We start from the raw sequence: 13,714 nt of genomic DNA, 5'->3' as shown, positions 1-13,714 counted from the left end.
TGTTTATTTTTCCTGTCAAAGTGTTCAAAATTCTTTTAAAATTTAAATGGGATTGAAATTCCCTAACATGAGCAACTGAAGAAATTTGAAGGTTGTGACGCAAAAACCCATAGATTTGTTCCTTGTAAAATTGATGTTTTGCATCGTGATTTAAAGATTGTAATATGTAGGATGCCTATAAAAGTTTTATTTATTATATAAAAATTTGAATGGACAATTAAAGGTTTAAAAAATACCTATAAAAGTATTCATTATATAAAAAATAATAAGCACAAAGGCCTCTAAAAAAAGCCTTTAAAAAATAGTAAAAACAAATACAAAACAATCGGTGTGCTTGGTGCATCTTTGGTTGGATTATGAAATTTACGAGGAAAAAATGTTAAAAAAATACAGAAAAAATGTCATTAAGAAATCCATTAAAAAAGTCCAATATATTTAAACTTGGATATTTGGTTATATATATACAACTTGGGTGGTCCGAATATCTGAATTTAAATCCTTGGCCTAAATCCGGATATCCATCTTAATTTTGATCACTCGTTTTAGCTTGATAGATATCGACCTGTATTTCAAAATTCGGATGCGGTTCTAGGTATTGCCGAGTATCCGAGTTTGTATCCAAATCTATGCGTTGATCAAGTATATATGGAGATGATATAATTCCAAGTTCTGAAGTTTTGATAATTCGGATAAAATTTTGGTGACGTAGTAATAGCAATCTGTTGAATCTATTCTTAACATAAAATATTTTTAAAATATAGGTAATAGCTAGTTCTATGATCGCAAACTACAATTATGAAACGTTATAATCTACTTTAAGACTTATGATCAGTCGTTTAAAAGTGTACTATATAATGACTTTTTTTGTTTGAAGTTTTGTAAGTAATCTATAAACTTCAAGACTGGAGGATGGGGATTTAAAAAAACAAACAAGACTGGAGGATGGGGGTATCGATCGATCATCAGGTATCTTCAATATGTATTATCGTCCACACTCCTAAGGCAGGCCTTATCTCTAAGGAAAAAGTTAGAATCATCGAGAATCTATGTCCGATGAATTATTCCGACATCTTTCTTTCTTTTCAAAATACTGCCACGTCGAGACCCTCATCTATTGTGACATTGCCTTCGCCAACCTTTGCATAAGGCGGGTCCAGCTATATATTATGCGAGAAGGGGTGATCGAAGTATTTTTAAATATTTAAAAAAACAAAAACAAATGTACTGTTTGGTCACATGCTAATATATATTTCCTTTTCTAGAGTCATGCTACAGGAATTTAGAATTGTTGTCGAGAGTTGTGATCATATATAGTGCTTAATTTTTGCTGTATTTTGTGCTTTTTTAATTATAAAAAATTACAAAACACAACAAAAAAAATTGTGGATCACAACTCTTATTTATATACAGCTACGGAGTTCAAAAGTGTTGCTTAATTGTAGCACCCGGGCCCAAAATTGGTATAGTTAGACTTTAGATTTTTACTTATTTATTTTTTTATAGCTTGATTGTTTTTTTTTTAAGTTCTTAATTTACGATTTTAAGTAGCGTTGTTTTTTTCTTTTCTTTTAATTTAGAAGTCGTGGCCGTTCTTTTTCTTTTATTTCTTTCCGGATGTTTCATTTTTAATTCTTTCTCTTTCGGTGTTATCTCTTATTTCCTTCCGTTTATTTTTTTTTTCTCTTTTCGTTCACGTCGTGCATGCACACACGTCCCTCGTGCACGTCCCGCGTCCGTTTGGTTTTCATCTAGGGTTTTCTTTTCGTGTTCAATCGTCTATTTTTATTCATACGAAGAAGCTCGCGCCGCTGCCTTCCCACGCGGAACCATAGCCCAGTTTTTCCTCCTCAGCCTCCATCCCCTCGGTTCCTCGCACCCCGAGTCGTGCAGCACCCCAAAGCTTATCCGCGTGCCGCGACGCCACCAAGCACCGTCCGCGCTGTACCCACACGAAACCACCGAGCCCACTGCCCAGTCACGCGAAGCTGCCACCAGCGCCCGTGAAGCCTCTGTTTCACGCCTTGACTCCCACCTTTTGTGACATCCGAGAAACACAGTTGTCCAACCACCATAAGTCACTGCAACTCACCCTCCACCGAAAGCCACCACCGCGAGCCACCCCTCTCTCGGAAGACTCAACAACTTATTCCCCTGTTTTTGGCCTACCGAAACAGAGTCCCATCCACTGGACCACTGCACTGCACCGCACCGCTCCAGCCACTCCAGGCCGTCGCCACCCGCGCGGATATGGGCGCCGAACACCCTCAGGCCACCCTAGTCGTAGCACCTCTCGGTGAGTACCTCCCTCGGTTACTCCCTCCTTTCTCTCCGCCCTCTCTTGCTCACCTCTCCCTCTCTTTGTCTCGTGCCCAGCGCTGCTCGACGGAAGCTTCGCCGCGCTCCTGCTCTTCTGCCGCACCACCGCAGTCCCTCCAGCCAGCCCGTCGCGCCTCGGTTTCCCTTGGGTAGTTTCCGCCGTGCATGTTTTCAGTTACGTAGGTTTTGCTTTGGATAGTCTGCAAGGTATAAACTGAATTACCGTAATGCCCTTCACTGCATATTATATTATGGGCTTTTATTTTTATTTTTTATTCTGTATTAGTACACCATTATTTATTTATGATTACAGAAAACTATTTTTTAATATGTTATTAAGTGAAGATTTATGTTAAGAGTAAATAATATTGGAGTAATTTTATTTTTACACTTTAGATATGATTTAGTCTATTTAAAAATAGTCATGGTTTATTTTAAAATATTTTGGAACAATTATATTACTTAGTATTAAGCTTCATAAGTTGTTTTCATTAGTATATGGGTCTGATTTTTTTAAATGTTTTAGTCATAGTATTAAATGAGTACTGACGATTTTAGAAAGTGATGATTGGTAATTTTAGGTTTTGAGGAATTAAATAGATTATTTTATAAGCTTAGGATTAAATATCGAAATACGTGATTAATTGGAAATTTATGAGAATTACGTGATTATTTTATAGGTGACGATTAATTATTGTCTGACGTTTGAGGAATTTCAAAAAAGGCTAAGAAGTTCAGGTAAGCGGGGTTCCTATGCTAGAATTTGCATTAAATAAAATGAACTGAGGTATTTTTTGAAAAATATGCATGTTTTGTTATGAAAAGAAATTTGAACTACCTTAGTTATTTGTTCTACATTACTTATGAGATTCTGTTTAAGAAGAAAGTATTTTCTGTCATGACTGGTGTAGACATGAGCTTATTTCTGACATTTTATTTCTGAACTTTGAAAAATAGAGCGAATATGAAATTTGTGCATAAATTATTTTGTGATATGATTTTTGTTCTGTTCTGAAGATTTTCTGTACTCTGATATGATCTGATGTGATTTCTGAAAACCTCTGGCATAACATTCTGTTTCTGTTTCGGTTCCGTTCTGACCTCACCACGGGTGTAAAATTGTGGCCTCTGTTCGGGTTGGTACTAACTTTTCTGTTTCTGGTGCACCCACTTTGGAAACAAAGTGGTTTTTTGCGTGGTCTTTCCTATGTGCACACTCGGGGCTCCGAGAATGAATAAGGGGAAGATTCACATTCTGTTTCTGCTCGGTTAGCTACCGGGGTTTGCACAACCCTACCACGGGGGTTAAACATGGTATTTGTTCTGATATGACAAGATAAGATGTGATGTTTCAGTTTATGCTATGCCAAAAGGATTTTGATTATGAATATTTTCGAACTATTGCTCTGATATTTTTGGTAACATGTTCTGACGCTGCATTTTGAAAACATTATTCTGATTCTGCATTCTGAAAGAAAATATTTTGTTCTATATTCTGATTTCTGTAAATGCTCATGTTTACACACTAGTATATGTCCTCTGCTTACTGAGTTGTTGATAACTCACCCCTTATCTCTATAATATTTCAGATGAAATTGATGGTTCAGCTGAGGATCAGTATTAGAGTTTATGGAGAAGATTAGCAGTGAACGGTTGTTGGGTAACTCGTGGTATTAGTGTTGATGTTGAAAGCTATTTATATTTCTTAAGTTTGCTTCAATGGATTTAGACGGTTTATGGAGACTTATGTTAATGTTTCATTATTTTAGTTTGTTATTTGAGACATGAAGAATAGTTGATTTTATTTGAGTTGCTGGATTGAAAATTGGATAGATGAGTTTATATGGTTTATTTAATTGAAGTATTTTACGTGTGATTTGAGGTTTGAGAAAATATATATTCTTGAATTTGGAAGTACTCTAGCTTTGTAAGAGTTGATTATCAGGTTATATGAGTTAACTCTCCGGACCCTCGGGGACGGAGCGTTACATTAATGGTTTTGAAAAAATATAGGATATATTTATTATTTAAAAATTAATTTTTTTCATGTAAATAGCGTATTTACTCACTTTTTCTAAAAGAATTGCATGGTTATTGCCTATTTTACGTTTGCAAATTTTATTTCTCTATTAACAATTCTTGGGTAACATAGTATTATTATTTTTTTAATATTTAAAAAATAAAGAAAATGCTAATATTCTCGGGGTGGTGACCGAAGCATGTGACTTAAGCATGTGACCTAAGCATGTGCTCGGGGTGCATTTGAACAAATGCACTGTTCGGTCATAACCACTGGTCTTCAGCATTGTAGCAGACCCATGCATAAATACGAGAGTTGTCCATGCAATAAAATTGCAAAATTATTGTAAGGGGAAAATGGAGGAGATCCGTGAGGTTGCTAAAGCTTATTACGTAAACTTGACAAAGCAGCAGCAGGAGAAAGCCCAGGATGATTTCAAAAATATGAAGATGGAAAACAATAAGAGCATGAGCCTAAATGATTTCTTGGATTTCGTCCTGCAAGACAATTATCCAAAAAGTGTTGCTTGTTCTTTGTTCAAGGATCTAGACGTAAATGATGATGGCAGCCTGGATTTCGACGAGTTTATCACCTTGTTCTATCTGTATCAAAGCAAGAGGCTATTGTATTGTCGTGGCTGCGAAACGTTTCTTAATGGACTCTATTTCACTTGCATCAAATGCTTTGATTCCACCAATAATAGCTACGACCTCTGCTCCTTGTGTTACCGGAAAAAAAATATTCAGCATGACCATGGAGATGCAGTCTTCTTGGACAACTACGCTTTACTCCGCCGGAACATCAAACGCTCATCGGAAACGGCAGTAGACCCAGTTCAGGTATAACATCTTTGTTGAGTTTATACTTAGTGTAGTACGTACTAATAATATATACCATAAGATTATATGCTTGTAAATTTGATTATTTTTATTTATATCTCTTACAATTTTATTTTTATTTTTTTAAAAAACAAGTTTCCTAATCCCGCGTGACTTTTTGATAAAGCAATTGATCTTTGGTGTAGGTTGAAAAGGATGAAAATGAAGGTCAATATGTCTCTGAATTATCGGATCATCAGGTATAATTAATGTCTTTTACTTAAATGGTATCGTTATTGTTTATTTTATATATACCCGTAAATTTGAGTCTTATGATCAGTACTCTTCTTTGTGATCATATATATATTTTTTGATTTAGGAAAACATTGCAACTGAAGCAGATTTAGATGACTCCAATTACCAGGTAATCTCTCTCTCTCTCTCTTATATATATGTGTACGTATAAATAGAAATTTTCTTCCCTAATAAACAACACGCAAATAAGCTTGACTTGGCTCATTTGAGCTTCTTCAAAACATGCAATGACTCATATATAGAAAATTGCATATATCAACAATTGTATATAATATGGATGTATATGCATGCATGCGTACGTATCATGTGTGTTTAAATTTGTGTATCAAACATGCATGCACGACTTCTTGCTGACCAAGTAAATGAAGAAGTCGTAAATGCATCTAACCAGGTAAATGCACCTAACATGTAATTGTATTTCCCATGTTTCTTTTTCCACGTGTCAGGTACATGTTTTCCACACAGTACTTAGATGACGTCATGTATGCCAACCTATTTAATTTGTACCTCATCCCTATTATCACTACAAGAAAACTGGGCATTTGCGGCGCTCGAATTCGCCAGAAATATGCTTCATAATCGCTGCTGTAGCTCAGATGCGGCGATCTACACATCGCCGCTTGATCGCCACAATCCTAAAGCCATTTCCGCTCAATAGCGGCGAATTTAAAAAATCGCCACAATTGACTATATTTCCGGCGATCAATTCTCGCCACAATTGATTAAAAAAACGCCACGAGAAGGGTTCCCGGGTCCAACATAAGCGCCGCGAAAAACCAATAGCGGCGATAGATGCCGTCGCGATTAAACAATTAGTCGCCGCAAAACTAGTTTTTATTAGTGGCGATATGATTGTGTCGCCATAATTGTATGTTTTTGCGGCGACTTTCTTCAGCGAGAAATACGGTAGGATATCGCCGTAATAGATAACTTATCGCCGCAATAGGATACTTGTAACGATTTGAAAATGTCGCCGCTATAGATATCCTACCGTATTTCTCGCTATTGTGGCGCATAGGAGTCGCCGTAATAGTGAGCTATTGCGGCGCTTTCTAAATTCGCCACTGATTTGGTTATTCAACGATTTTTCTCGACGCTGAAATGTCGCCGCAAATGCTCCCTTTTAATTTATTTTTTTTCTGCTCTTCGCCCAAATACGTTTGTTCCATTTCATTTTCACAACTTCCAGTTTGTGTAATTAATACTATTTTTCTTATTATTTCAGGTAAGTCAAACAATATTACTTAAAACATCAATTTCAATTAATATTGTTTGACCAACCTGAAATAATAAGAAAAATAGTGTTGTTAACCACATAAACTGCACTTAATGTTGACAGAGGACAGGAATATTGTCATATTAAACCCATGCCTTATGATATTAAATAGTTAGAAACAAGAAACATAAAGGAAAATATTGAAGTTTCATTATATATGCCTTGAGAACATGTAGGAACCTAATTTCCAAATCTTTGATCACTATTTCCATCTAAGATAATAAATTAATGAGTATCAATTCATCCATTCAGGTGGGGAATTCACATTAATGTAATTATGGGCTATATACTAGGGTGGACCATTCGGAACCCAAAACTTACGCCTTAACTACTAAATATTGAGAATACATTGTTCAAATATAGGAACTATGCTGCTTCTTTATCTTTATAAATTATATCTAGTCGTTGTAAAGTAGTAAAATGGGACTTGGGCATGAGGGGTGGGCAGAATCATGGCTTACAAGATTGCATCAATGCCCTATACTTGGCCGCCACAAGCTGAAATATTTCCATCTCAACAAACACCAATCTGACAAGTGCAAATAAAATGCATCAATTCACACCATAATAACAGTTATGTATAAAGGACTAGTTATATATAACAAAACATTCTATTTGTGCAAAACCAACATAGAATAATCTATGAAAGCATGTCACTAAGCAAGTTAAATAACTGCAAGTTAAAACAGTAACAACTTGCAAATTAACATACATGCAAATTGAAAACAAATAGAGACCGCATGCAAAAAAATACTGGCCTAGAAACATATTATCTTTTTCAGCTGGGTATGAATTGCTCTTCAAACTGTTTAGAGTTCTCTTAATTCGTTTAGTACTTTCTTTATATTTAATTAACAACAGAGATTAAGATAATATGTTAAATTAATCAGTTTGAATATATATATATATTGATCACAACTTGTTTCCTGTTATTTTTTTTTTTTTAATTTTTTATAGGGTGTTTAGGAGACTACTTTGGTGGCTGAGATATCTCTCTCCACCCAATTTTTCATTGTCATAGAGGAACAAAATTACAAAGAACAGAAATGCAAAGAATATGTGAAGTAGTGGGTAAAAAACTGAACAATGATCAATATAATGGCATATTAACCTCCCCTAGATGACAATGGCATTACATGTAGCTGCATCTATCATCACAATGCACGCATATAATATAGGGTCTAAAATCTCTTCCATTGTACACAGATCAAGCCAAGAGGAAACAATCTTATATATATATATATATATGAAGTTTAAATTATGATACCTTTAATGAAAAAACTGAATTGATAGCCAGAATTTGCACATCTTCTACTATGATCTGCTGGTCTACCTGCAACATACAGGATAAAACTTTCACTATAGGAATTGCTTAGTCAGCATCTAATTAAAATAACATATATGATTGATATACACATGCAGTTAGAATAAAACATGTATATAGAGCTAGCCATTAGAGCTATATAATGGACAAGGAAATGCGATTTTGGCCCTTGAGGAGAAAGAGAGAGCAGCTTTGAGTAGAAAGCAAGCAAAATCCTAAAGCCATGAAAACCCACCTCGCTTCCAGTTGGTCTAATACCAAGGCAAGCATATATGCCAACTGCATGTAAAAATAATAACGCAAACAAACTATATAAGTCGGTAACCAACTTCCCTTTAAAATACACCTTCTCTTAGACCCTTTTTCATCCTTTTTCTGTATTACTTCAGCTATACATCTCTGAGCAAAGTGACTGTATGACAAATTTTACCCAGCCAAAGAATAAATCTTTGTGGCCAACTCAGCCCCACTTCTTCCCCCACGCCCTTGCTTTGCCTTACTTCTAGGGCTGTCCTAAACCGGCCTATATATACAAATCCATTTGAGTAGTACTAGTTGTGGCCTTTGAGGGCTGTGGAGTTTTTGGGAAGTCATGGAAGCAAGCAGATGTTACATGAGAGCTCAGTTTCTACTTCTGTTTATAACTATGGCAGCCATTTTCTTAACTGATTGTGGTAAGGCTCTTGTGTTTGAAGGTTTTTTGTACATGTATTACTTAAGAGATCCATCAATTTATAGAACTAATGCAACTGGAAAACGCCTTTAGACTGATATATCGAAATGCCAAAGTGCTATTATTTTTGTTTCTTAAGCAATGTTAGTATTTCCATCAATGCTTGACTAAGTTTCTGATTAAATGATGCTTAAAATGCTCTGCAATAGCCAAGATAGATATTACAAACCAAGACAATGTAAGTTTCTGATGAAATGATGCTTAAAATATATAGTTTAGTGTTAATATAGATATTACAAACCATCTCGAGTGGGTATCATTACTGTTGTGTGGTAAGAAAATATCAGAATTGACCAGCCTACGATCTATGTTTTTGTGAAGCAGAAGCAACAAGATCAGTGCATACCTGGAACGTCCAAGACATCCCAAGAAGTTCAGTCCTCAAAACTACAAAGAAAGTGAAAGTCACAAAGCACTTAGACATCTGAACACTATGCTGGATTGTTCAAACGCCCAACCCTACAGTGTGAGTTCACCATTTTCTTTACCACCATTTGAGTCCCTAGGTCCAATGCCCTCGCCTGAAGTTTAAATTATGATACCAAGAAAAAACTGAATTGATAGCCAGAATTGATCTTCTACTATGATCTGCTACACTCATTTCTAACGTTCACGTTAGTTCTTATTTAGTAAATAAGAAGGGGGAGTGAATTTAATGATATATCATCATTTGATGAATGAAATGACTATAGTAACATCACAGCACTTGAAAGTGTGTCATGTTACATCATAAAATATGCATGAAGAACCACTTGCATATGTCTTACTAAATCAATTATCATGTGTATAATTGAAAAAATAAGCATCCTAGTAAATCTGATTATTTTAAAACACTAGGTAGACCTCTTTTTAAACTATCAGATTTCAAGCTATGGTAGGTTCCAAGTATCCTTTTCTCATAAAACATCCAAGTAAATCAAGCCAAAATCTGAACCACACCCATCAATATTGAACAACCCATTCTTACTAAACAATCATCCATGGATGCTCTGACAAGAATGTGCCCAATCATAATAGATCTCACATTATCTTGTCATGTAGCAACACAACAATGTTTGCAAATGGCACTCCAACGTTACGTATTTAAATTTATATAACAGTGCCCAAGTATTCAAATAACTCACCTGCTAACTAACCATAAGGAGAACTGCAAGTTCAGCAATTTGGTTGCCAATTTCAGTGGACGATGCCAAGTATATAATGCAAGCAACAATTTCCTACGAGAAGGAGAAATTGGCATGAAATTATTTTAATAATCGGTGAGCAATTGACCTACTAGAAGAAATAAGTATACTCTCCATCATACTAGTTGGAGTAGGCAAGGAAAAAATATATTCTCAAACCTTAGATACCTGCTCCTAACGGAATGAATAAGCATTAACCCTAACCATAGAAGAATTGAAGATTACCAACAAAGCATGTGCCTTCTTAATAGATTGAGAAAAATATATTGAAGATATCCTTAGTGTAAAAAATAAACGATGACAAAGAAATAAGAACTGTTCTTTCTTATTTTTGGTAAAAACAGCGTGTTGAGAATACCCATTATGACAATCTGTATTGTTGCCGCTATGTGGAATCAAATGGTTGAAGTTATGTCCAGTTTAAGGCCTATTTGGTTTTAAAAAAAGTTAAGGTTCTTGTTCATAATGTCAAAAACTATTGGCCACATCTCATAAAGACTAACCATTACCTCAAAACCCAACATTACTACATAAATACAAATCACTCAGTTAAAGAACACTTAACTGAATATAAGTTAAGTGTTACATGTTCAAAAATATATGGTTCTTATTTATTTGATAGTCCTAGCCATTTTTCTACTGTAAATTTATGGTGAAAAACAAAAGAATCACCTAAGATTTTTGTGGGAACTATCAACAAACTGGGTTAGGAAGACTTTGATAGATGCCTGTATCATGCTTGTATAGATACTCTCTATGGTTACATTAATCATGAAATGAAGGGACCGAGTATGATGGATGTACCTGACTAGTGCACAGCAGTAATTTACCCGCAAACCTGATGGCTATTTTCCTGAGTTCCAGTTAACCTTCTTGACCAGAAATGGGTAGATGCCTCTTCAATGTATCCATCCCACCAACATAAGACTTCCTTATGTGGAGCATGGTATCTGCAAATTAAAACACATAAGTTTGTAAACACACCTGAACATGCAACCATATAATCAATGGAAAACATTGAAAAAAGAAAGGCTACATCTCTTTCACTATTCACTAAACCTGCAAAGAATTGTCTTTCACCGTGCTGCAATTCTTCCATGGCCACAACATACCGGTCCTTACCCAACACCCTCTAGCTAATTGGAACAACCCATTGAACATCTAACCAAACGTCCACACAGTAAATTGACCAAAAAATGCCCTCAACTACCCAATGAGGGAATTAATGCAAAAGTAGACAACCTTCCTCTTCAAAAATATAGATCTAAATATGTGGACTTCTGAAAATATATATATATATATGGTTTTATATATATATTGGCCACCCACTATCCCCCACCACCAAAAAGTTTCCAAAATACACAAAAAGCCCTTCCCATGCGTTTTGAAGGTAGCTCACTGAGTCTCTCCACGAGAGTGGAGAGACTCAGTGTTATACGGGAAATTTTGCAAGAAGTCCCTCAACATCTTATCTGTTTCACTTTGCCTCTCATGAAGTGCGCGCACTTCATCCCTCATTTCGTCAAGTTGCGTCTTGTAGTTCAAGGCATCTTTCTTGTAGTTCTCGGCATCTTTCTTGTAGGTGTCGGCATCTTTCTTGTGTTGTTCAATTAAGGCTTGGTACTCTTTTTCTCGTTCACGGTCACGTTGTTTTGTCGACTCCGGGATGACCATCTCCCCTAACCCCCGGGCATATCCTGGTCTATGCCCAAGTACCTCCCTAAACACACTCGCCGCTGCGTCCTCGGTACGTCGTTCAGGCTCTAGATCATCCAGTTTGTCAACCATCTTTTTCTGCCATAATATAACAATAACAACATAAAATTGTTAAGTCCTTTAATGCCTCATTAATTTTTCACTTTCAAATATAACCTAATTGAACCTTTAATGAGTAAGTGTAGGAAATATTCTAACATAAAAAGATCGTACTCACATAGTTGTCTTCGGTGGCTGAGGTGACAAATTTACCGTTCTTCTTCGACCAATGAGTCTCCTTATAAAACTCCACCAAAGTCACATTCGTCGCCCGCTACAATTTAACGAATTTGTATAGTTAGCTATGATCAATCGGAAACTCATGAGTAAAAGGAAATCAACTCGCAGTGACCATATAGATTACGATATAAATCAACCGACAGATTATACCTTCTCCTCCAGTATCCTAACAAAGGATTTGCGGCCTGCTGTGTGGTTATTAGTTTGCTTCTTTCTGTTTTCCTGATTTTGTCTTGAGATTTTCTATCATTAAAACCCAATGTTAGCCAACACAAAATGCATAATAAGATAGCAAAATCTTGACTTATTATTGATATATATTTTTTATGTTGCATATACAATATATACCTTGAAGTCTTCGCTTCCCCACCTCGCACACAGCTTATCCCAGACTATCGGGTCGACCATGCCACCCCCAGAAGCCAATGCTTCTTCGTGAGTTTTGTATGATAAATATTTGCGGTGTAGTTCGTGATGGAATGCATTGAACCGCTTACGTAGATGTTTTGTGACCGTCAATCTATGATTTGCCAACTCCCAATCCAACACGAAGTCACCCTACAAGAATGAACACAACGTTAACTGAAGCCCGCATTTTATTCTACCCCCACTTCCGTAGTTGAGAATTGAAATAACAACTTACCCGAACACGTTCAATCAACTCGTCCTTTTGAGCCTGAGGCACGTCGGTCCATCTACCATAACTCATGTCACAATGTTGTTTTACTATTTGAGTTATCCGTGTCGTGAACATGGATGCGTTCTCACAACACGGTGCCGACTCGCCATCATTAATCTTCAGAGGCACTTTTCCATACTTTCTCAACTTCTCGAACTCAGTGCACTTAGCAGGCCCACGCCTACGTTTGGGCTGTTCCTGGGTAGCTGTAGGCACTGTGGGGGCGACTGTATCTGTATTTCAAGAAAACAAAAAATTGATCAGATTTTGGGGTCTTCATTACTCTTTGGTGTTTGCAAATATATGGTTCAAACAACAATTTTTAATGAACTAGAAGGGCAAAAGACGACCATACCGATATCTTCTCTGTTCGGTTCAGGTTCTCTCACGGGTGAAGATTCTCTATTAGCATGGGGTGGGGGCTGAGGAATGGGACATGGCGGCTCCCATGGACGACTAGGAGGCTGCGTTGAGTCATCTGAGCCAGAGTGATCCGCATCTGAACTTGAACTATGGTAGGAATTGATTCTAACTCCTCGGGGTCGATTGGCTCTAGTTAAGTATGGGACAAATCGTTTCGCCCGAATACCTCGTCCAACACCTTTTCCTCGGATGCTCTCTCCCCTTGCATCACCTACAAGTGTATTACATTCCATTAGCGCAGAATGTGTTGCCACAAATTAAGGATGCAATGATGTGAATGTAGGCAATAGAAAATAAACGTACTATTGGGCAAAGTACGTTGAGTCGAAATATCTACCTTGATTTGAGAAACTCCTCATGTCCACCAGGATGAATATGGGAATGGTCACAACTTTTTGAATACTCGATTCTGGCCATAGAATGAAGGGAAAAATAGTTATGATAATTACTAAAATCAGGTAGGAAAGGACATCACATGTAATAATACATAAGTGGTTAAGCGATTAACCACTTATGCATAAGAAATAGACCGAACATATACAACAATCTCTACCTTGATCGTGATGCTCGATGTGAGTGAATCCGCAATGCTCAGGGATGGGCTCTCGTCGTTCGCGTGTCACTTTGGCCT

The 13,714-nt window shown here is 36.6% G+C and overlaps 2 protein-coding genes across 2 annotated transcripts in view; one reads left to right on the top strand and one right to left on the bottom strand.

The window, feature by feature from the left end:
* Positions 1-2,483, bottom strand: part of LOC108998757 — an 8,290-nt gene extending 5,807 nt beyond the window's left edge. The window contains exons 1-2 of the mRNA XM_035689127.1: positions 2,347-2,483; positions 1,894-2,032 (exon numbers count right to left, since the gene is read on the bottom strand). Of these exons, the coding sequence (XP_035545020.1) occupies positions 1,894-2,032; positions 2,347-2,483 (276 nt within the window). The remainder of the gene's footprint in view (positions 1-1,893; positions 2,033-2,346) is intronic.
* Positions 2,484-4,692: 2,209 nt separating this feature from the next.
* On the top strand, positions 4,693-5,945 carry LOC118348142. The gene is made up of 4 exons (XM_035689126.1): positions 4,693-5,175; positions 5,361-5,414; positions 5,534-5,578; positions 5,916-5,945. The coding sequence occupies exons 1-4, from the start codon at positions 4,693-4,695 to the stop codon at positions 5,943-5,945; spliced, it is 612 nt and encodes a 203-aa protein (XP_035545019.1).
* The last annotated feature ends 7,769 nt before the right edge of the window (positions 5,946-13,714 follow it).

Source organism: Juglans regia, chromosome 4 (genome assembly GCF_001411555.2).
Source record: "Juglans regia cultivar Chandler chromosome 4, Walnut 2.0, whole genome shotgun sequence".
NCBI lineage: Eukaryota > Viridiplantae > Streptophyta > Magnoliopsida > Fagales > Juglandaceae > Juglans > Juglans regia.
The sequence above is the reverse complement of the archived record's forward strand: the minus strand, read 5'-3'. Positions and strand labels throughout refer to the sequence as shown.